We start from the raw sequence: 23879 nt of genomic DNA, 5'->3' as shown, positions 1-23879 counted from the left end.
TGGAAAAAGGCATTAGCCAATCCCAGGAACGGAGCGTAGAAGGTATGAGTTCGACACTCGGTTAGCCCATAAGCTTTAAGGAGGAGAAGACTAGCTGGCATTGGCTCTTTGCTTTAGGGACAGAGTCGATCAATGGGATGACGGAAAATGGCAGAGAATGTAGAAGATAGCCACAGACAAAGGCTTTCGGCAAAGAAGGTTTCGACAGAATAAGCTGTGAGGTTGGATTGGGAATGTTTTCATGACAACCTCGTTGACAGATAATTTGGTTCTTTTGAAACATAAAAAAGAAGTGAATTTGCACTATTTGGTAGGGTTTCAATGGGACACAAAAAATCAGATTTTCGTCAGTTTGTCACACGTTTTAGGATAAGTTTTTTCTCTTAACGCAAATATACTGAAATAAAGTGTTTGACAGCGAGTCCCAAAGTGTTTGATAGCTGAGTCCAATGGGACGAGCCAACCTGTAAGGTCCTGTGCGGTTTTGCCCATTCATTGGTCCATGTCAGACACTCTTTTTTACCCCCAGGCCTCTCAAATCCATCTAATTCTTGCTCATTGGCCTTCTCCATCTCCCGCTACGACTCAGGCTCTAGCCGGGCGGTGCCTTGTCCCCCTCCACCCCCGCCGGTGGATCGCGGGCCGGATATGAGACCACCCAGCAGACCGTGTCCGCCACTTCCTCTCCCTGACAGTGACAGGGCCAACCCAGGTGCCTCCAGAGCGACCCATATGCACAGTATGCCTTCCTTGTAACCTTCTGCTTAGCACCGACATGAACGCCCATAGCCGTCGCTGCCCGCAATCCCCGTCGGCCATGTCTTCATCTGCTGCGGCAAGCACATGTACATGGCGGCGTCCCTGCACAAATGGGGACACTCTCTCCTTAGCAAAGGAGTCTCCAAGTGAACCAGGCCACTCCTCGTCGTCAGCCTTTTTTCTATTTTCTGCCGTGCGCCGCCGCTTCTTCTCCGAGATGGTTATGGCCACCATCGCTTCATAGGCATGACCTTCTCCTCCTTATCTGTGGCTGCCATCATCATCGGTGTCATTCACATCCATCGTTTCATAGGTGTTGTTCGTAGTGGAGGTCCTCGTGATCCTTTCCATTTGGTCTCTATTAATCCCTTTGCTCCCAGAGTCCAGTTGTCAGATTTTTTTAATCCGGAGCGTCGTGGGCCGGCTAATTCCTGTGAAATTTACGATCAAGATGGAATTCTCGGCATTAATTGGTGATATATATGACCATACGTTTATTTCCAAGATCATACACGAGTTTCACTTGAAAAACTAACACGAAATTGGTCGAGCAGGAATGTAATCCCTATTTTCAGTGGAATCAATTGTTCTTTACCCTCAAAACTAAACAAAAGTAACTAACGTCTCCTCATGTACTTCGGGATTCCATGTTATGTAGCAGTCATCTTACTGTTGTCATGAATTCTTTCCATGCTAATTATAAGTGAACCCATCTGCTATATGTATGTAATCTTCGTGCTATCCAGATCCATCGGTACCCAACATGGACGATGCAATGTTATTCAGCTCATCTCAGGGAGATAATTTCTAAACTGGTGGATGGCGACCACCGCCGTGTAGCCCAGCATCACATACAGAGGCCCAGCCAAAAGGGACAGCACAAAGATGCCGGACGTCCAGTGCTAAGCCAGCACAAGCAACAACAAGAAAAGAAATGGCCCGAATAGAAACGCCATGGAACTGTTTGATGGACGGAATTTGGTGGTCTCCAATATCTCACGGTGAAAAGAATTAGATATGCTTTGGATCAAATTGCATGGCTTCTAGCACATTTGCTGGTTGATGTGGTGCACATATACATATGTGCTGCCAACATTGGCTAGAGTTCGGCATACAAATTCCATGTGTACAGTGCACTTTTAGTGTGAAATTGATCATGTTATACAATGCATTGGTGTTTTCCGTACTACTCCATAGTAGTATGTTACAATGCAGTTGCTTAGTTGACATGCCAATCGTATGTGGGACCATTTGTGGAAAAACAACAAAATACCACTGTATAAATAGGCATCCTAATGACAACCTCGATGACAGATCATTTGCGCAGACAAGATACATGGATAGATAAATAAAACCCTCCAAAGTAAAATCCTATCTGGTCAATTAGGATGGACATTGCTTAAGGTTCCTCCTGATAAGGATAGCAACAATCATGTTAGTGTTCTTTTTCATTGAAAAAGCAGCAGAGCAATTACAATGCAGAGCAATATTACATGATGCCAACAACTCAGCATAAAATGTATGATGTGTGCAAAAATCTTTGGGCTGAACTTCGGAGCATGCCAGTATACCACATATAACTCTTTCTAAAAATGATTTTTTGTTTCTCTGTATGAGACAAACAAGGAACCTTGCAGCCAGACATAATCAACTTTACAACAGTATAGAGCATGAATGGGTGTATCTACACTAGCGTGTAACAAACCAACAAAACAGAACAATTGAAAGACAAAAAATAAATCAAGAAAACATCAACGACAACACTGCCGCTGTCCAAGTTTGCACTTCAGCTCAGCGAGCTCGCATTTCACATAAGTGAGACAAACAGATGTTCCATATAAAATCGTCATCCATCCATGAAACAATCATAGTCAACGATTAACAGATCCTTCAAGGCGTCTAATACCAAAACAACATGTCGTTCATAAAAAACAGATAGCATAACATCTTAACTGGACATATGCCCATCAAGACCATAATCGCATCCACAAGCAGGGCGCATAAACTGGGGAAAAGGTTCCAGAATTCAGGGAGACGAGTTTCCTGTTGGCGAGCCTGAGCCCTGACGGACGTCAACATCGTCATTGCCATTGCCCCTTGGACTTGGGCTGACACCATCAACATTGCCTCTAGGACTTGGGCTACCATTGTTGCCCCTTGGACTTGGGCTGCCCCTGTTGTCCTTAGTAGGGCTTTGGCTCCTGTCTTTGCCCCTCAGACTAGGGCTGCGCCCATTGGCCACAGGACTACGGTAGCCATTAGAAGGGCTCCTGCTTGTCTCCCTCCCCCGAGGGCTATCAACATTGTGCTTTACTTCTGGGGAGAGTGATCGCCTTGGGCTCCGACTGCCATCAGGCGTGGGGCTGCGATCCATTTCCTTTGCTTCTGGGGAGAGAGATCTCCTGGGGCTCCTGCTGTAGCTAAGGCTCCTTGATCTCCTCTCATCATGCTCCCGACGGCGCCCCCTGGGAGATTCAGACAAAGATCTGGACCGAGATCGGCTGATTACAAGAAACAGATGTTAGAAGGAAGCTGGCTGATAAACAGAATACCTAATAGCAAACAGATCAAATAAGCAAACAACTCAAGAGTAACAGGTGGCTCGCTCTGCATACCTGTAATAACTCTGGCTTCTGCTGTAGCTCCTACTGCGGGCACGTCCACGGCGTGGAGATGGGGATCGTGAATAACTTCTCTCGCGCCTAGTAGAAGACATACATCAACAAAAATAATGTATAAGAATACCGATACTGAGACACAGCAATCCCCCGATGCTACTAAAAGTATTGCAACGGAGGTGAAAATTGTCGATCAATACCTGAGACTTCTCGGACTATTCTGGCAATTCCTTTCTATATGGCCCCTTTCTCCACAGCGGTAGCATTTGTTCTTCCAGTCACCAGCCTTACAGTCTCGGGCCCAATGACCATCAATACCACAGTTAAAACAACGCCCTGTTCCTGGAGGCGGCCCTCTTCCCATATATTCACGTTCACGTGAACCACCTGGACCACGTGGAATCTGAAAACATAATGTGTTTCAAGAGACAGCACAATAAAATTCTTAGTGGCTTCATACAGAGAGAAGAAAAAAGATCATCACTATGATTATGCCCAGGAAGAACTTACCCCTTTAGCAAACTCAACAATAATGCGGCTACCATCAACATCCCTGCCATCTAGGTTGTATTGTGCATCATCAGCATCACGAGGATCACTGTATTCCTGTTAGGTAATTGGCAAGAAGAAAAACAGGAGACCTCATATGTGAACAAAATAGACCACAGACAAGTATGCTAGCAACTTAAAGGAGAATAATAAGGCTGAGGGGAGTGAAATTCACATACAATAAATGCATAGTCGCGCTTCAACTCCACTTCGCGTATTCTGCGCAAACGGTTGCCACAAACAGTAAGCCATCATGACTTAAGTACTCAAATGCATCACCATCTTGCAACTTCCACTAAAACAGTCAATAACATTACACCAAGGGCACCCTTCACCAAAGTCCGCCACAAACTTTGGAACAATGGCCACCAATTCCACCAAGGGCACCCCTCCACCACATACCTCCCGGATTGTGTTAAAAACCGAAAAACCTTCAACAAGATCATTCAAGTTAAACACACAACACCTAGGAGTCAAACTTCTAGAGCATACAGATGAAATAACAGAGGACACCAAACACTAGTTTGGAAAGACTCATACTGAACCCAACAGCTCTAGTAAGCCAAAAAAACCTTCAACAAGATGATTCCAGCTAGACACACACACACGACCTAGGAGTCAAACTTCTGCAGCATACATGAAGAAATAACAAAACACAACAAACACAGGCTTGGAAAGACTCATAGTGAACCAAACAGCTGCTATAACCCGCCCAGGAACAAGGGTGTTAAGGACCCCCTTGATAATGGTTTACTCTACATATCAAAGGACATGAATCCTACAGTCATGAAAGGTTACAGTTTAAGAAACGAACAGCCTAACTTGTTCGACGGAATTTAACGATACCAAGCACTTATAATATGAACTGTTCATAGTAAGTACTAGAGAGAAATGGGTGCGCTTAACAACCTTCACGGTTAAAAAAACTTATTTTGAAGCTAAGCATAACCCAAGTTTGTTGTCACAAATTCTGTTACTACAGAGAACTTTCAACAAACTCGTACACTCATGATACTGTCATTACCTGCCATATCTGCTGAAAAGATATTCTAGGTCACGTGTACGAGTGCGGGAGGACAATCTACCAACATACAAGCGTGATTTCCCATAACGGTCATCATAGCGAGGCATCTCCTGGAAACAAGAAAACACTCCATCAGTCTTTTCACAAAGTGAATAATCTATGTTCTCACTCATAATTATTTCATTCCCTAATTTTGGGGCCAAGAAAGAACAATGTCTGCTCCAGTGACTATTAAGTAACTATAGGGATGAAAATCATAGCCAGACATGCAGTTGCAAAATATTTAAAATATATCTATGCAATATTTGACAAACAGTATATCTTTTACTTGATAACAAGTCTTTTTTCTGACTCACTATTTTAAATATGTCTTACTGTTTAACTACTATGCACTCAACTAGTAAGTACCCATTCCTTCCTCACACAATCTAACAAAAGTATGTAAAACTTGAAGGGCCCTGATCCCATTTGTGAGAAGAACAGCTAATCAAATTGAATCACTAGACCCTCAAAAAAATTGCAACGAGCAGGTAACAAGGTTCAGCTCCCAGATAATTGTGAGCAATAGTACATGTTCAATTACATCCACATGGATTTGGTTGTTTAATGATGAGACGTCAAAACATGGAACTGGAAGTTTAAAAGCAACACAACAAACAAACAGATTTACTAACTTAACTGTGACTGATCACTACATGGAACCTCAGGGCTTAGCAGTTGTGCCAAAATTTACACATTTACTACATCACCTTAGTCACATGCTGAAGCTTTCTCCTTCATGTACTGGCTCGCAACAATAGTACAAATACTACAGACGGCTGTATCCTACAGAACTAGAGGCTATTATCCAAATTTCCAACTAAGGACATCTCCGTATGAAATTCATGCCAGTAAATCCTCCCGTTAATCCAGACAGAAAAATTCACCGCAGGTTATCCCAAAATTTCAAATCCGAGTAATCCAAACAGGGCATCTCACACGCAACAAAAGCGTAACCAAATCACCGCACGACGCACCAACAGAACCGAATTCCTAACCTCGCCAGCCCTTGATCCGACTAGATCCGACCAAAATTCGCGAAATCCGCAACCGGAAACACGCAGATCGAGCGCTCTGCACGAGAACCTAGAAACCGCAACGATTAACGCAAGGAAACACCGTCGCACCCAGACGATCGCGCGGAGACATGGATGGAATGAACGAATAGTTGGGGAATTCGAAGGAGAAGCGGTGGGATCTCGAACCTTGAGCAGGAGCGGCCGCAGCAGAACCCTAGGTCGGCGCCGGGAGGCTGTCCTTGCCGTAGATAAGAGGGGGACAGGTGAGGACTGGAGAGAGTTCGCGAAACCGGCAGAAGCGAAGCCTGGGGTGCGGAAATTTAAAGGGCCTGGCGGATCGAGACGGACGGACCGGATTCGTCCACGTGTCGTACGGACGGATGGGATTCGGTCGAGCCCGACGTGTTGCCTGGCGGACACGCCTTTCCCGGTTTACGTCTCCGTAGTTGGATCCCTCCCATGTGGGTTATACCATGCTTCTATGTTTTTCTGAAAAGCAAAGGCTTTGGATTAGTTCGCCATCGCTGAAATATGTTGAGCCCAACTTATTCTATAATCTGTTACGAAAAAATATTCACGAAAATGAAGAAAGAAATAAAGTTGGTTACTAGACAAAAAGACATGTCATACGTCTCAGAACCTCGAGCATCATAGTGGGTATTACGTACTTCATGATCACCACATGTAATTCTATGCAATTGGATACATGCCCCACTCCTAACGTGCAATGACGTGACTCCTCAATTGTTTGCCTTTTGTTTCATTTACAAGCCGGTTGTTGTCGAACTTCTGCCTACTTGTCTCCAATAGTATTCTGTTTTCTTTCCATTGCCGTCAATGGAATCAACGGAATGTTTTATCCAGGGATTTCTAAGCCATGTGTTCTCCTCATATGTCAAATTGGTACGCACCACTTTGCTCCCATCTTCTTCGCTGCTATCAGATACCTCTTCAACATGAGCATGTTCTTCTCTTCCACATTGTGGAGTGCCTACTTGTTATCCATATGACGATGTGTTGCCTGGACCTCTAGGCAGAGAAAAAGTGGCGACAATCCAGTTGCTGCATGGCTAAATACTCCATGTGGTGAGTACTCCATCCTCCCTTGATGTTGCAGACCTTGACAGATTGATGGAGTTTGAGCATACATTGATAGTCGTTGGGAGAAGCAAAGGGGACGGAAATTCTGTAAGAAATGGGATGGTGAATTTGTGTGATGCTACGGTTGTGGGTAGTTTGGAGTATTTTTTTTATCACTTTGGGCATCCCTATACCACAATGTATACGGATGATCTTAAAGACACCTTTATGTGTTATAGACAACTTGTGGTGCACATTGTGGATGGGCTAGGATAGGACTAGGAGCAGTGCTACACACACACTCTCGATGTTTTATGCACGATCAAGGAATCTTATAGAAAAACATCACACACACGGGAGCCAAACCATCATGGAGCCAGACCCGGGGATAAGATCATAAGAAATTGACAAACGGAGAGAACTCTAGGAGTTCGAACAAAATCAACTCAAGAACACTTCGCAAAAAAAAAAAATTAACTCAAAAAACAAAACTAGGATTGTATCTTTAAAAATATCCGGATTCAGAATTCTGATATTCTAGGGAGTATCTAGTAAGTACGCACTTAACAAGCTGCCTAACTCGGAAAGAAGCGATTGCGTGGGAAGCAACACGCGGCACGCGACCTGCGCCGGCAGCCGCGACCTGCCCGGATCGGAAAACCGAAAGCCGATCCCGGCACACACACAGACACCACTCGCTCCTCCGATCCTTCCTATAAATCCACCCCAGTACGCAGCAGCAGTACACCTGCCTCCCAAACCCAAACCCAAACCCAAACGCCAAAACCATCCTAGCTTAGCCTGACACCCCCAAGCTAGCACCAACATCACCATGCCGACCTCCGGCGGCCACGTCGCCGTCGACGTCGCGGACCCGGCTTCCGCGGCGGCGGCGGCTTCCCTCCCACCGGTGCCGTACGTGCTGTCCTTCACGGACCTCTCCTACAGCGTCAAGAAGCCCCGGGGCCCCACCGGCCATCTCCTCCCGCCCCGCGGCAGCAACCGCCTGGCCTCCGCCACGGACTCCCCCTTCCCGTCCTCTCTCACGCCGGCCTCGAACACGAAGGCCCTCCTCTCCGGCATCTCCGGCTCCGCAGTCAGCGGCGAGCTCTTCGCGATCATGGGGGCCAGCGGCTCGGGGAAATCCACCCTGCTCGACGCGCTCGCCGGCCGCATCTCCCGTGACAGCCTCCACGGCGCCGTCTCCCTCAACGGCGAGCCGCTCCACGGCCGCCGCCTGCGGGCCATCTCCGCCTACGTGATGCAGGACGACCTCCTCTACCCGATGCTCACCGTCCGGGAGACGCTCCAGTTCGCCGCCGAGTTCCGCCTCCCGCGCTCCCTGCCCAAATCCAAGAAGCGGGCCCGCGTGGACGCCCTGATCGACCAGCTGGGCCTGGCGCGGGCCGCGGACACCGTCATCGGCGACGAGGCCCACCGCGGGGTGTCCGGCGGGGAGCGCCGCCGCGTGTCCATCGGGGTCGACATCGTCCACGACCCGATCCTCCTCTTCCTCGACGAGCCGACCTCCGGGCTGGACTCCACCAGCGCGTTCATGGTGGTCCAGGTGCTGAGGAACATCGCGCAGAGCGGGAGTGTGGTCGTGATGACGATCCATCAGCCGAGTGCGAGGATCCTGGCGATTCTGGACAAGCTCATGCTGCTCTCCCGTGGGCGGACTGTGTACGCGGGGAGTCCGGCCGGGTTGAAGCCCTTCTTCTCCGAGTACGGCGAGCCGATCCCGGACAACGAGAACCCGGCCGAGTTCGCGCTCGACACCATCCGCGAGCTCGAGCGCCAGGAGCCCCACGGGTCGTCCCCGCTCGCGGAGTTCAACGCCACGTGGCAGGCCGCGCACAGCTCGCTCGTCGTCCCCGCCAACAAGGCCGCCACCCCCATGTCGCTGGAGCAAGCCATCGCCGAGAGCGTCTTCCGCGGCAAGCTCGTCGCCGGCAGCACTTCATCCTCGTCAACAACAACATCGTCTCCATCATCATCGGTGCCGACGTACGCGAACCCGCTGGCAATCGAGGTCTGGGTGCTGATCAAGCGCTCATTCACCAACACGCGCCGCCTGCCGGAGCTCTTCTGGATGCGGCTGGCGACGATCATGGTGACCGGCTTCATCCTGGCGACGATCTTCTTCCGGCTCGACGACACGCCCAAGGGGGTCCAGGAGCGTATGGGGTTCTTCGCCATGGGGATGTCCACCATGTTCTACGTCTGCGCCGACGCGCTGCCGGTGTTCGTCCAGGAGCGCCACATCTACCTCCGGGAGACGGCGCACAACGCCTACCGCAGCGCCTCCTACGTGCTGGCCAACGCCGTCGTCTCCTTCCCGCCGCTCGTCGTCCTCGCGCTCGCCTTCGCCGTCACCACCTTCTTCGCCGTCGGGCTGTCCGGCGGCGCGCCGTCCTTCGGCTTCTTCGCCCTCATCATCCTCGCTTCTCTCTGGGCCGGGAGCGGCTTCGTCACGTTCCTCTCGGCCGTCGTGCCGCACGTCATGCTCGGCTACACGGTGGTTGTGGCGATCCTGGCATACTTCTTGCTCTTCTCCGGGTTCTTCATCAACCGCGACAGGATCCCGGATTACTGGATCTGGTTCCATTACATCTCGCTCGTCAAGTACCCGTACCAGGCCGTGCTGCAGAACGAGTTCGGGGACGCTGCGAGATGCTTTGCGAGGGGCGTGCAGATGTTCGACGGGACCCCCATTGGGGGATTGCCGGAGTCGGTGAAGATGAAGGTGCTCGGCGCCATTGGGAACACGCTGGGGACCAAGCTCACGGCGCATACTTGCGTTACTACCGGCGCTGACGTGCTGGCGCATCAGGCAGTCACTGATATTGGGAAGTGGATGAGTTTATTGGTGACTGCCGGGTTTGGGTTCTTCTTCAGGGCGCTCTTCTACGTCGTCTTGCTCCTCGGCAGCAAGAACAAGAGGAAGTAGATTGATAGAGCTCGGCCTTTTTTATCGATCCATCAATGGAGATACATGTATGTATGTATACATGGTATTGATTTGTTTTTCTTTTCTTTTTTGTTGAGTAGACCGAACGGGTAATGTATGTGAATTGTTCAGTTTTATTGTTTTGTTATAAATACGTCAATACATACATATATACGTTACATTCATGTGTTAGTACATCATTGGAATTGGACATTTTGGTTCTGCTTCCCAGCAAAACTGAATTTGCTTGCATGGAGGACTGTTTTTTAAGAGTTGCTGGTGGATCTTCTTCAGGCGCTTTTGCAGTGTTTGGTCGTCAGTGTTAGACTAAGACCTGTGTCCTAAGACCATACTTTGTCACTAATGAAAAAAATCACATGTCTGCTTGTCTCAGCCATCTGAATGCTTATAATAATACCCCTCACTTCCTTTCAGAGAGCTTACAGTTTCCTATTTGATATATTACCCGTCTGTTGCAATGTCTTAACCACACCTGTAGTAGTACTATTAATTTTCCAGACAACTTCCTCTGCTTCCTTCTGAAGAAGTTGGTGCAATCTGTCAACGTATTGTCAGGGGAAGGCAACAAGAACCCCTGGAAATTATATATCTCACCAAATTAGGCACACCCAACCTCCAGAATCTTACCACAAAATGACCTTCTTGTACCTACTAAGTAAATCCAAACATATAGGTTTGAAAGAGAAGTAAATTCAAACATTTACAGCTTCTTCTGACTGACGCGTGATTCCTTGTCGTATGACAAAGACAGTAGAGAAACTCTGCAATTCTGCAACCGTATCTAGCTAATCTGTACACGACAAGTACGTACATACCTGTGGTCAAACACCTGTATATACTGACAGTCTGACAGTAACAAACACTCACTGGAGCCAAGTCAAACACGAGGCAGTGCTCATATAAATCTGGCTGCAGGTTTGGTCTGAATTCACAAGAAGAGAAATTTTTCTTGGTGGAATCACTCCAGGGAGAGACAGGTGGTGACAAGATGCCAAGGCCAAACTGATGAGATCTTCAGATATATCCGTCTATCTACCAACCATCTACCTTTATATCTCTCCTCATCTCCTGGATCACGTTTCTGGATGGGGGATGAACTGCCATTGGCCGTGTGCTATACTATGGGCTACCTCTGATGGCCCCTGCAAACCAAACAACATTTTTGTTCATTTGTTTAATCCTAGAAGACTGAAAATAGTAAAGAGGCTTACTAAAAAGGCAAAAATTAACCTGTGTGGATGAGATATCAGCAGATGTAAGTAGTAGTACTGTCCTCACGTCTTCTCATCATGGATGGATGGAGCCGTTCTGTTGATTGATTAAAACTGATTAGGTGGCTTATTAATTTGGACTGGTGATCAGTTATTGCTGCATGTGAAAGAAAGGGAAAAGGCAGTCGGCATGTTCGATCGGAGCATGGGCCTTCGATTCGAATATATCCCTGTTAGGCCTTCAAGAGCACACAGTGCTCTTCTGATTGTGCAAGATATATCGTACTGTGTCTAGACCATCTTATTAATTCTTAATAATTCTAATGAGTTATCTTGGAATTTAGAATCAAATAAAAAATCCTATATTACGCTCAAGGAAAGTAGATGGAGATAGGAGCTTATACTCTCAAAAAAAAATACACCAGTTTATTAAATTTTAAAAATATTTTTTTCTTGCATCGGGAAATATATACATATATATATATATATATATATATATATATATATATTTTTCAAGATATATAATGTCCGTTAGGCACCTAATCCTTATGGTGTCCGTGTCAACAAACAATTCGAAATACCTCGACTTTTTCAGAACAGGTCCGAGTCAAATAGCAATGATTCGAAGCACTTCTTTTTCCATTACACTATTTCGGAAACCTAAGGACTCGATCGTATGGATATGGAAAATACAGGATTTCCGATCCTAGCGGGAAAAGGAGGGAAACGGATACTCAATTTAAAGTGAGTAAACATAATTCCATACCCGATCTCATAGATCCCTATAGAATTCTGTGGAAAGCCGTATTCGATGAAAGTCGTATGTACGGCTTGGAGGGAGATCTTTCCTATCTTTCGAGATCCACCCTACAATATGGGGTCAAAAAGCTAAAAAAATAAGTGATTTTAGCCCTTATAAAAAGAAAACGGATTCTTGAACCTCTTTCACGCTCATGTCACGTCGAGGTACTGCAGGCTCTATCCATTTATTCACTATACCCAGAAAATAGTAAATTTTCTCAGTCCATGCAGAGGTGGGGTTATCCTCGTTTTCGGAAAAACAAAATTATCATACTGCAGATGTCGTCCCTTTTTAATTTGTATTTTTCCAGAGAATGTTTTTTCTCTCTCGCTCAGTTTTTTTGCGATTACAAAAGATCACCATCACACCCATGCTTGGTGAAGAGAGGAAGCATGGCGTTAATTTTTCCTGATGAGTTGGAGATGTCAGAGTAGTTAGCTGGTGCTCCGTACTAGAAAGATATCGATCCATTCATGTGCACTTGGCATAAATGAAGCACGTGTATTGCTTTGCAGGAGTCTATATATGTACTAATGTGCATATGGCCAAATAAATCAGAGGCGAGCCTAACCACATACGGTTGCAACCAAACTGATGTATACATGTGTATATATAATCTCCGTAGAATGTATACATGCCCGTGTTAGTACTAATTAAACAGCTCCGTCCACCCGTATGCACATGCCACAGGTGTGACGTGTGAGGTCTCTGTTTCAACAAGTCGCCTGAATTGCCTGCCTGAAACAAAGTCTTGATAACACAAAAGCTGCCTAACTGCACTGCGTATCAGTGATGGGCAGGGCAATCAATTGACCTGCACGATCGGTTCAACAACGCAAGCACCGTTGTTAGCCAAAGCACTTTGCTGGCTGAGACGTTGCCGTCCGCACTTACGGTACCCGTGGACTACTCCTACTACGCGTCACATTTATGCAAAAAGGCATGGAAACCCCCTATGATTTATGCATCCATGCGTGCCAAATGAATGTGCCAGCAACGACACACGGCCGACTTGTTCCTTTTTCCTCGGTCTCCGTACCTGTGTATGTACTGTTGTTGCTAGTGGTGCATTCATGTCGCTAGCTGCCGGCCGGCCGGTGGTGGTGCGATGATGCAAGTGTGCAACCATGCCCTCGATCGTCCTTGACAGGTAGTAGATCGGCATTCAAGAGTGACGGGCATCAATTAATGGCGGCGAAGAACTTGTGTGGCTGGTGCTAGCTGCTGATGGAGAGCTCAGTCTCACGCGGCGGGGAGCCGAGGAGGGGGAAGGGGATGGGTTTAATGCCAGTCAGTTAGTTGGTCGGCAGCATGCGTGCGCGTGTGTATCAGTGTTTGTGTTTTGGGTTAGTACTATCTCTCCTCGACGATATGGACCGTATTAGCTTTACTTTGACCAATAATTTTACGACAAAATACTCTTAATATATAATTATATGAGATAGATTCATGTATATCCATTATATTTCTACTCAAAGATATTTATTTATCGTTATGATTTTGATCACGCACGTATCCATGAAATAATTTGGTGCGTATCCATGAAATAATTTGTGATCAAAAGATTGGTCAACCGAATTCTAGTATGGCTCCTGTCTGTGAGGAAGTGTAAAAGTTGCGGCCGTTGCTGTTTCTGGGAGCCTGGGAGTACACTGAGCAGTACTTACTCCGTGTGAGTGTGACGTGCTGGACACGTTGGGAGGAGGGTCGAGTCCAGGAAGGTCTGCGCCACGTGGCCGGCAGCGACTCCGGCCGCCGCACGCCGCGCCGCGGATCAAGGAGGAACTGGCGCGGTTTGGCTTACGGGGAGGATGTGACACTGATACACAGCGCTAGCACGAGCGCCCCCGCATTGACTTTGACTTGACCTGCCGGCCAGCCGGCCTCGCAAAATTGCCCGATCGGGACAACAACGAGATGTTGCACGAAGAAAGTGCCAGGGTTCAGATGCTTTCCGGCACGCAAGATTGGACTTTTCGAACATGGGTTTCGGGGCTGATTTGCACCCCGTGCTGGGGCTGCGAATGACCGTGTGGGCTACTAATTGGGCCAAACTTCTTTGAGTTTCGTTGGGATGTAGTACTCCGTATTCACCTTTTCTATCCAGCCTCTCCTCTAGCAAGGCCCAGAGTCCATCCACTGTGGCCCAACATAGTCCAGAACCCCCTAAAACAGAACTCCACAAGATCCTTGAAAAAGAAAAACTCCAGAAAGCAGTACCCAGTTTCAACAGTAACAACAAACATGACCATCTGGAAGCAAAGAAGAAAAAATTAATCTGATTCCAGTTTCCACCTGCTTCAGTTGAGTGAATGAACTGTCATAAGGGGAATATATATTATTATCCTCATAAGCAAGAGATTTCGGCACATTTTTGCAATTTCGAAAGAAAAGGGAAATTACAAGAGACAAAATGCATTGGATCAACATATAGAGGTTATGTTTTCTTTAGTATTCATGTGGGCCTCCTGTTGTTCAGTGCTAGCATGCTATTCTTCCTTGCATCCTTCTGTCGTCAGAATCTAGACACAAGATACAAATAAGCAGACCAATTATACAATTGCCAGACTAGATAGCTTCAAATATTCTTTATGGTGCCACAACAATCATGCAGATCTTGCAGCCTGATTTCATCGAGGGGCCTGAGGATGATTGCTGGGCAGTGGCTTCTGTTTTCGAGTGCTTGATATACCTGCTGCATTGTTGGCCGGGCTTTCGGGCAGACTTGCAGGCAGGCAAAGGCCACCAGAGCAACCAAAATAACATCCTTCTCATCGACTGTTGACGGTGCTGCGATGCGTTGATCTAGGATATCCTTGAGCTTTGTTGTCTGCTCTGTTCGGCAAAAGAATGGAAGGAGCAGATCCCCTGGGTGCTTTCCCATCACAACTTCCAGCGCAATCACGCCGAAGCTGTACACGTCGCACTTCTCTGTCAACACCATAGTAGATGACAGTTCTATAATAAGAAAGAAAATTAGTTTCAGCTTGAGAAACTTCACATTTTCATATGGAAGTTTAAAAATGGATTAAGCCCATGTACCTGGGGCTATATAGCCACATGTCCCTGCAAAGATAGTGCTCCAGCTTGAGCAACCGTGCTTCAGCTTCCTCGCCATGCCAAAGTCTGAGACATGAGCTTTGAAATCTAGGTCTAGAAGGACATTGCTGCTTTTGATGTCACGATGCACAATTGGGTCATCGCAATCATGGTGCAAGTAGGAGAGAGCTTGAGCTACGTCCTTCACAACAGCAACTCTCTTGGGCCCATCCAGCTCCTTCGCTAGCTCATGATCATGCAAAATGGACGATAAGCTCCCCCTCTCGATAAGATCGTACACCAGGAATTTGCACTGGGAGTGGGAACAGAAGCCGTACAGCTTGACGATGCACCGGTGCCTGATTTTCGTCAAGACTTCAATCTCGGTGTGAAATGTTCCTTCGTCGCTGTATTCTTCCATCGAGTGGAGAAGCTTGACAGCAAAGATAATCCCACCTTTGAGCTCAACTCTGAAGACAGATCCATACCCTCCAATGCCAATGCAATATTTCTGATGGAAGTTTTCTGTTGCACTGAGTATGTCTTCGAATGCGATCTTCCCATCGAAATTCCATATGGAAAATATATCTCCATACTTTCTCTCACTAGTAGTTTTCATGAGTTTTCTTCTCCGCCAGACAATCGTGATGCTTGCTATGAGGCATGTAAAGCAAAAGGGAACAAAAACAGCAGGAAGGAGCATCCTTAGATGTTTCATGTCTTGTTGTTCTTTATCGAGCTTCGGTGCTTCACATCGCGGTGTGCAATTATACACATTGTCACATAAATCCATATTATGGTCAAGTGACATCAAGGGTGCAGACATATATGTAGGAATTGTGCCACACAAACTGTTATATGACAAATCTAACATATACAATTGGTTAAGATGGGAAAAAGTCTCTGGGATGGCACCACTTAAATTATTTCTACTCAAATCCAGCTCATATAGGTCTCCAAGATACCCAAGTTCTTGTGGTATTTGTCCTGTCAATAAGTTGTTTGATATGAGCAACGACGATAAAGATCGACAGTGTCCTATCTGAGGTGGAATGGTTCCTACAAATTGATTGCTACTTAGATTCAGATGTGAGAGATGAACAAGAGACCCTAACTCTGGTGGTAATATGCCATTAAGCTGATTGGACTCAAGTGCCAGTGTTTCTAGTGAGGTCAATTTTGAAAAGGTCAACAGTATGGAACAATGTATTTGATTGTTAGAAAGATCCAGGTATCGTAAACTCGTTAGATTCCCTATGCTTCCAATGGAACCCATGATTTGATTGTTGGAAAGATCTAAGAATTCTAGACTCGTTAGATTTCCAATGCTTCTAGAAATAGACCCAGTGATATGATTGTTGGAAAGATCTAAGGATTCTAGACTAGCCAGGTTTACCAAATCGGATGGTATCAGCCCAGTAGTTAAGCTGTTGTGGCTTAAATACAGCTTCTTTAAGTTGCCTAGTGTGCCTACTGTACAAGTCATGGATCCTTGAGACAACAAATTGTAAGAGAGATCGAGGGAGGTTAGTTTTGTTAGATTACAAATGGATGGTGGGATGCTTCCGGATATGGTATTTCTGGAGAGATCTAAGAAAGAGAGGTTGGCAAGAGCGCCAATGCTTGATGGGATTTCGTCCGAGAGAGCATTGCTACTGAGGTCAAGATGGGCGAGTCGAGGCAAGCCTGCAAAATTAATCATCTTTAAATTGAGTAGCAAGACAATATGAGCAGATAAGCTTTAAGCTAAAGGCCTACAAAATTTAAACTGATTAAATTTCCGAAATTATGAGGCCCGGAAATGATAGATCAAGCGAGGTAGACCGTGACACGTCAGCATTCCTGATAGTAATCCTACTAAAGGGCACTAACGACCGGGATTGGAGAGTTGAAGGTGCCAAATTCAGGGATTTGAAGGTCAGGGTTAGATGTGGTCCACCTCAATAAGAACAAGGTTTAAAATGGACTATACTCTTTGTACAATTACCTGTTAATGGTGGGATAGATCCATTGAGGTCGTAATTCTTGGATAGATCCAAGAATGAGAGCCCGGCAAGAGCACCAATGCTTGATGGGATTGGGCCAGACAAAATGGAATAACTGAGGTCCAGATAAACAAGATGAGGCAAGTCTTCAAATCGAAGACCGTCCAAACTGCCACGAATGTAATACCACTTAAGAGAAATTTGAGACACAACTAAGACAGCATCACCCTGGTCACGGCCATGAGGCATGGTGGTGCTGCATGTAACGCCGGTCCAGTTACAGGGGCTGGTTCCCTTTTTCCATGATTCCAGATCATAGGGCCATCCATCGCCTACGCTAGATCTCCATTGCAGAAGTGCTTCTGCCTCCCGATCTAGTGGTGACCGCGTAAAAGTTGAGGCACAAAAAAGGCGTGGCAAGGCAAGCAGCAACAGCAGCAGCTCCAGGGCAAGGAGAAGGCCCATCTTGTGTAGGTGTAGTGTAGGTGAAGCTTCAAGACCAAGACACACATATTAACTATATAGTCTGTTGATCTTGTTGAATGTTCAAAAGAAAGTGATTGCTGAGGCTTGCCGTGCATCCCATGCTTGGCCAGATTGTGGAACTGATTACCCGAAGCACCGTGTGCAAGACGTTCTTTACGTTCTGCTCTACACAAGCATGCATCGTTGACCAGATGTTTTCCAAGGAACGAAGACCACCTCTCCTACGGAACACCAGCCCCCTCAGTCCTGAATACAGCTGGTGCCGCTAGATAACGATTTATTTTAGAGTAATAGGTACCAGATGCAAGAATTGCAGGCCCTCGATACAATTACTAAACCTTTCAACCGCGCTGGTGCCGCTAGCACGGCCAACATTCTCTTCTCTTCATGGCCCTTCCTTTCATCATTCAGGTGGCCATGGGGGACGAGTGCTGATTGACCGCAACGCACCTGTAATTAGCATCGAATCGACTTATGTAAGATAATTCTACTGGATTGGATTCGATGAAGCTGCGTACTGGCACTGGTACCTGCTGATGGCACCTCCCGTTTGAAGTCCTTCCTGGAGGCGGTTGAGAGGGATGAGGTCGCCGGAGAACGCGAACAGCATCGAGCTGGGGGCGGCTCGGTTAGCCTGTTCGAGACTTCCAGCGGCGGCGGAGGGTGCCCGCGGATGCGGCGGCGTGCCAAGGAAAAGGCAGAGACGGCGCAGGTTGTGAGCATACTGAGGGGATTCGGCTCAGTTTGCCCATTCGAGCAGCGGCGGAGGGAGCCCGGAGTTGCGGCGGCGCAGGGCAAAGGGGATGACCGGAAGAGGAAGAAGAGAGAGAAGGTACATAATGGGAAACGATGACACGTGGGGCTGGGACCCCAACGAGATAGTATGAGCAAAAGGCCCATGGCATGTGGGTCCTCATTGCAGAAGTGTTGAGCTGCCACATCGGCTACACACATGGCATGACAAAACGGCTCTTTTCAATAGCCATGACAATTGTCAAACCTCTCGAAAGAATAAGTTTGTTTCTTCCATCATATGCAATCAAACAAAATTTGATAGAAATCTTATTGATTATAGTCTTTTAAGTGGGCACCACATACGAATCAAAGCAGCATCGTGCCATCGTGTGATTTTTAGAATAAGTTAAAAAATTCTAAAAAAAATCTAGGAATCAAACAATTAACCATCAATGAAAAGAATCATTCAGCTCTTTGAGACATTTATAAAAATCTTTTAATTCAAAGAAACTGCTGTGTTTTTCTTATCTCTAGGAGTGTTTTTCTTATCTCCAGGAGCATCAACGGTTGTCCTCTGTCGTCTGATTATTGCCCAATGTACAACACTACTTTAGTATAATAGCATGTACTCCTTGGGTGTCAAAACATAAGATTTCTAAACTTTGTACAAAGTTAAACTTTTTAAACTTTGATTAAGTTTATTAGAAAGAAATCAACATATAAATTGTCAAATCAAGACCTCCGGACTTATTATACTTCCTCCATCTAACTAAGAACCTATCAACTTTGACTAAATTTGAATGCATTTATACACTAAGTCATGTTTAGATACATTTAAAATTTGACAAATTGGTTCAACAAACGTAATATATGTTGTATAAGTTTGGTCATGATCCATAATAAATGTCACTGGATTAGCGGCACTTATTATGGATCGGAGCGAGTACATCTTATATTTCGAAGAAGAGGATGAACCGTACACGAATTCATATCATAGCGATGCACCCTCTCTTCGCTCCCCGCCTTGCTTGCAGTATGGACTAAGCTTACGAACTACCAGAAAAGATCAACTGAGCTGCAAAAGGCCAAAAAGGAAAGAAAAGATAAAAACTTTTGGCCATGAATCATGATGGTGTTCGACATTGTTGTGCTGCCGTGCTAATGAGTCTCCAGATTAGTTTTTTCCCCTAGATGTGTTCATGAGTCAGTGGAGTGCTATATACTCTCTGCAAGGTTTTGGAGGGAGGACACGTCATCAGCCTCTGCCTTTGACAAGAGTGATCATGTATGATTGACACTCCATGCAGGCACACTGGCAAGTTAATTAGTGGCGTGCATGCATGGCGACCACAATGATAATCTTCTGTTCATGTGCCATCTGTGTTGCTCTTGCATGATGGGGATTCAGGGATGGCCACTCGATTCCAGTTCATCTAGTGCTTCACCCATGTCCTGCCTGCCTTGATCTCTGAGTTACTTAATTTGTTGCTCTGCTTGTAACTGACAGTTAATCTCATATTTTCTGATATTAACGACTGGTCAAGTAAGTAGTTCATCTGCCTGTAATTGACAGTTAGTCTTATATTTTTCTGATATTAACAACTGGTCAAATAAGTACTCCTCGGATCATAAGTTCTTGACTCAAATTTGCCCAAATAAGGATATATCTATTCTTAAAAAACGTCTAAATGCATGTAATATTTCGACAACAATTTAGAATCGGTGGGAGTAGTTCATTTGCTTGATGATCAAAGCCTTTCTTGTTTCTTCAGAAGAACAGAGCTATATTCAGGGGCCCTTTTTCTGAAGGAAAAACATTGGATTCATTAACCAACTAAAAAAACAGAACAATATGACCCGCTATTTAGTTTGCAACACTGAAATGCATCACTAGTGTGGTACTACTAGATTAACCACGATGGGAAAAGGATACGCAGCTTTCATTCAAAGTTTGGCTCCTTGATTCAGGGGAATGCAGAGTCTTACTTGCAGTTCAAGATGAAATCTGAATCATTCTGTAGAAAAGAAAGTTACCTGGTCGACTAAGTTTGTTGATGAAAAAGGTTCTCAAAAGATGGTTAATGATAAGTCCTCCGTCGACACCTCCAATACCACATACGGGTCTAGTCAATGAGTCTGACACACTTCTTGCCAGTAAAAAAAAACCGACAGTAGATTAATTGTCAGGTTCAGGTTATGATTGTGTGGTTTGTGCCTAAAAAAGCGCAGATGATGATTTTCACTTGACAGTGCATTGACTCCACATGGATCACTGAACATCACTTTTACCATCTGATCTTATTGTTCATCAGAAAGTAACACACATCAAGATTGTTTTTTATTTTATTTTCGAAAAGGAGGATAACCCTCAATACACATCAAAATATCTGTAAAATCAAATGGATCACTAGGATTGTTTGGCTTCTGTAGCTACAAGTCTTCTGTAACCTGTTATCTGAATTCTGAGAAACATGCTGCTCCAAATTCCATCAGCAAAAGACAGCCGAGGGACCTGGCTCTTTCAGTGCTGGGAATTAGCAAAAGTCTGCCTCTCCTGAGTCATGACTTTTACCTATGAATCCTACTGCTGCTGTCCCTTTCCTTGCCTCAGCTCTACTGATGACTTAAAACTGATCAATCAGCAGCTACTAACTAGCTAGCCTAATATAATGCTATAGACTAACATAAACATATACAGTATGCCATGTCCCTAGCTACATCGACCCAGCCCATATGATAACATGAAATTCTACATCCCTAGCTAGCCTGATACTATACGGCAGGAGTATTAATTTGTTAACAGTAAACGATCAGCATGGTGCCTCGGTACACGTGCCGGCATATGCGTGCATATAATCAGTCCTTAAACCTTAACCACAAGTGCTAATCATGCATGACAACCCATGCCTTGCTATAGTCGCTACTTGCTAGTGCCTATGCCTGTCAGGAGCTCCGCATTTGTATGCTGAACTCATTACCCATATATAAGTTTGTTTTATCTTGAATTAGTGCATATTACCAAAGTTTTGGTCACCCCTTTTTTTTTAGTGTCTATTTCACGGTCGACAATCGTAGCCATTTAATAAAGATTTTCTTATTCATCAGACCTATATTAATCTTACACGAATCTCAATGATCGAATTAAAAGTTTGTTATCATCGACTAAGAAATCCTCTCTCCGTCCTAAAATAAGTGATGTGTCTATACAATTCCACGTCACTTAATTTGGGATAGAGAGATGAGTTATTTCTCAGTCGCCTAAAAATAGCAAAACCCTTTTTTTTACTAGATATAGCTAGAAGGCCACAAGATTTGACCTCCATGACATCCATGCAGGGCCGACCAGTAGCCAGGATGGCATCCATGAGCTAGCATTGCAGCACTAGCCAGGAGCATGGGACACAAAGGTGGTGAGTGATGATGGTGCATGGCGCATGACATGATTCACACAGCAAGAAAATGGCACCACCTTTCCTTGCAACCAAAGCCAACCAACTCACACTCCCTCACATGCATCCATGCACGCTGCCAATGCCACTCACTCTCTGTCTCTTATATACCCCACTCACACTCGCAACCACCGCAGAGATCGATGAGCTGAGCTGAGCCGAGCTTCGTCCTTAGCTCCGGCGAGTGGCAGGTCGAATCGAACAATGGCGGGCGGGTGCAAGTCGGCGATCGGGTGCGTGGACGCCCGGGTGCCGGTGCGGGCCAGCTACGTGAGCCTCTACAAGTGGCCAGAGTCCGACGCCGAGTTCGTCCGCTCCGTCGCCATGGCGCGCCGCCACCACCACCACCCGCCGGATCAGAGCCCCGCCGCCGCCGCCATGGCCGACGGGGTCGGCAGGAGCCCGCGGGTGGTGGACAGCTACTCGTGCCGGCAGATGTATCTTCGCAGCTACACCTTCTCCACGCGCAAGGAGACCGTGCCGGAGCGCACCATGGCGTGCCTCGCCCGCGTCCGGACACGCGTCTTCCCCAGCCGCGGCGGATCCGACGCCGGAAGCTCCTCCTCCGTCGGCGGCAGCGCCAGAGGCTTCGCCGCCGCCGCCAACGCCGCCGGGAGGGATGAAGAGGAGGAGGATGATGAAGGGAGCGGGACGAGGAGGAAGCGTCGGCGGAGGAGGAGGAAGAAGAAGAAGAAGGGGCCGTGTGCCGTGGTGAGGCGGCTGCAGGAGGCGTCGCTCGCCGTCTTCCGCCGCCTGCTCGCGTGCACCGCCACCGTCGACGTCGCCGAGCCACCGTCCCGGTGATCGATGGAATGCATGCCTGTGTGGTTGGCCATGGCTGCCACTGCAGCCAGCTGTTGCCTATGTATTTTTCGCGTGTTCGTTAATTTTCTGGAGTAATTAATAAGTAATGAATTAATTATTTATTCCACAAGAGTTACTATTACAGTACAGTACAGTACAGCAGCAGCAGTAGTAACTTCCGCTCGTAGGAAATGCGCAGTATAATATCGGATCATCAGATTGTAATAAGTTATCTCTGCTCGTGTTGCTTGTTTCTTGTTACATATGAATAATTCTGCACACCGGCCTGCTTTGTTTAGTGGGCTTAATTTGAGCTGTTCATCCGGTTTATGTACACGTACACGTTTGTTTGGCCATGAATACTTAACCAATGCGTAATGTCGATCATCAGCTTGTATAAGTTATTTTGGCTTTTGTTATTGATTCCTTGTTATGAACACTACCTGAAGAACGGCTATCATTGAGCGGTCGCCACTCATAAACATCTGACATTTACCACTGCCTGTCCCTTTTTTCCTCAAAAAACCATCGCTTAAAATTGCAGCATTGGCAAAAAACGAGAAGTGGAACAAAATTAGCCAGAAGAAGAAACTCATGTTTGGATCAAGAAAAAGTCAATTGGCTTACATGGTTTCGGATTGCAGATTAAAATGAATCAGGCCCCAAATCTGGCGTAGGAGGAAGAAGAAGAGGAGATGGTCCATCTAAGCCCGCTCGCACCGTCGGCGCCGCCGCCCTCGCGCCTCCCACCGGCGACGACGGTTATGATCGGTACGTTTTCTCTACCATTGATACGGATTATTCCGCGTCCCCATGAACCTGGTCCGGTCGGGGGCATTCTCGGTGCGGCGCCTCCTGTTTTGGGTGCGGTGCCACCACGTAGGGGTGTGGACACCATTGCTCCACGTCCTTCCATGGTGCAGCCGACGCTGGCGCACTTGTAGATAAGCCTTTGCGATCCCCTTCGCCATCCATTCGCACCACTTCCCCACGAGTTCTAGGGTTTTCCCTGGAGTCGCTTTTCTCCCACTTCTCGCGGTGGCCTTCGCTACCTACTCCTAGGGTTGGAGATCCGGCGTCGGTCTGGAGGGGGGTGAGGTCGGGTGATTGTAGAACGTATGCGCAAGTTGCGCCGCCGCCTCCTGAGGTGCGGAGATCTACCATGGTGGCGGCGAGGGGTGGTTATGGCCAATGACGTGAGGGGTTTGGCGCCGGTCGTGGCCGCGGCGCGAATCGTGGCCGTGGTCGTGGCCTGGTGTGGGAACGAAACACCGAGGTTGCGCATGGGCAGACGGAGTCGCATCATGGC

The 23879-nt window shown here is 46.7% G+C and overlaps 4 protein-coding genes across 5 annotated transcripts; 2 read left to right on the top strand and 2 right to left on the bottom strand.

The window, feature by feature from the left end:
• Window positions 1-2537: 2537 nt before the first annotated feature.
• Window positions 2538-6330, bottom strand: LOC100826232 (serine/arginine-rich splicing factor RS2Z33). Its single transcript, XM_003568974.4, has 7 exons — window positions 6195-6330; window positions 4951-5060; window positions 4106-4145; window positions 3888-3983; window positions 3578-3780; window positions 3375-3461; window positions 2538-3260 (listed from the first exon to the last, which is right to left on the bottom strand). The coding sequence occupies exons 2-7, from the start codon at window positions 5055-5057 to the stop codon at window positions 2786-2788; spliced, it is 1008 nt and encodes a 335-aa protein (XP_003569022.1). The 5' UTR covers window positions 5058-5060; window positions 6195-6330; the 3' UTR covers window positions 2538-2785.
• A 1434-nt stretch (window positions 6331-7764) lies between these two features.
• Window positions 7765-10230, top strand: LOC100825918 (ABC transporter G family member 1). Its single transcript, XM_003568973.4, has one exon. It carries the CDS (start codon window positions 7921-7923, stop codon window positions 10036-10038), a length of 2118 nt encoding a protein of 705 aa, XP_003569021.1. The 5' UTR covers window positions 7765-7920; the 3' UTR covers window positions 10039-10230.
• Window positions 10231-14385: 4155 nt separating this feature from the next.
• On the bottom strand, window positions 14386-18424 carry LOC100842539 (probable leucine-rich repeat receptor-like protein kinase At1g35710). 2 transcript variants are annotated; one of them, XM_014899495.2, is made up of 4 exons: window positions 18113-18424; window positions 17099-18032; window positions 15115-16797; window positions 14386-15030 (listed from the first exon to the last, which is right to left on the bottom strand). In XM_014899495.2, exons 2-4 carry the CDS (start codon window positions 17559-17561, stop codon window positions 14651-14653), a joined length of 2526 nt encoding a protein of 841 aa, XP_014754981.1. In that variant the 5' UTR covers window positions 17562-18032; window positions 18113-18424; the 3' UTR covers window positions 14386-14650. The 2 variants fall into 2 exon arrangements, with proteins under 2 accessions (XP_014754981.1, XP_010231777.1); XM_010233475.3 differs by having other exon boundaries at window positions 17921-18032.
• Window positions 18425-21855: 3431 nt separating this feature from the next.
• On the top strand, window positions 21856-22883 carry LOC100842225. The gene has a single exon (XM_014898814.2). It carries the CDS (start codon window positions 21971-21973, stop codon window positions 22568-22570), a length of 600 nt encoding a protein of 199 aa, XP_014754300.1. The 5' UTR covers window positions 21856-21970; the 3' UTR covers window positions 22571-22883.
• Window positions 22884-23879: the final 996 nt, after the last annotated feature.

The sequence above is a fragment of the Brachypodium distachyon genome, chromosome 2 (genome assembly GCF_000005505.3).
Source record: "Brachypodium distachyon strain Bd21 chromosome 2, Brachypodium_distachyon_v3.0, whole genome shotgun sequence".
Classification (NCBI taxonomy): domain Eukaryota; kingdom Viridiplantae; phylum Streptophyta; class Magnoliopsida; order Poales; family Poaceae; genus Brachypodium; species Brachypodium distachyon.
This window is presented reverse-complemented; position numbering and strand designations above follow the sequence as displayed.

Bases quoted from the DNA above. Each gene is read 5' to 3' on its own strand.
- LOC100826232 (XM_003568974.4), bottom strand. From the start codon at position 5,057: ATGCCTCGCTATGATGACCGTTATGGGAAATCACGCTTGTATGTTGGT. The intron at 3,781-3,887 runs GTAAGTTCTTCC...TTATGTTTTCAG, and splicing joins TTGTTGAGTTTGCTAAAGGG to ATTCCACGTGGTCCAGGTGG. The intron at 3,462-3,577 runs GTATTGATCGAC...GTCTTCTACTAG, and splicing joins AATAGTCCGAGAAGTCTCAG to GCGCGAGAGAAGTTATTCAC.
- LOC100825918 (XM_003568973.4), top strand. From the start codon at position 7,921: ATGCCGACCTCCGGCGGCCACGTCGCCGTCGACGTCGCGGACCCGGCT.
- LOC100842539 (XM_014899495.2), bottom strand. From the start codon at position 17,561: ATGGGCCTTCTCCTTGCCCTGGAGCTGCTGCTGTTGCTGCTTGCCTTG. The intron at 16,798-17,098 runs GTAATTGTACAA...TTAATTTTGCAG, and splicing joins ATCTATCCCACCATTAACAG to GCTTGCCTCGACTCGCCCAT. The intron at 15,031-15,114 runs GTACATGGGCTT...TTCTTATTATAG, and splicing joins ATGTGGCTATATAGCCCCAG to AACTGTCATCTACTATGGTG.
- LOC100842225 (XM_014898814.2), top strand. From the start codon at position 21,971: ATGGCGGGCGGGTGCAAGTCGGCGATCGGGTGCGTGGACGCCCGGGTG.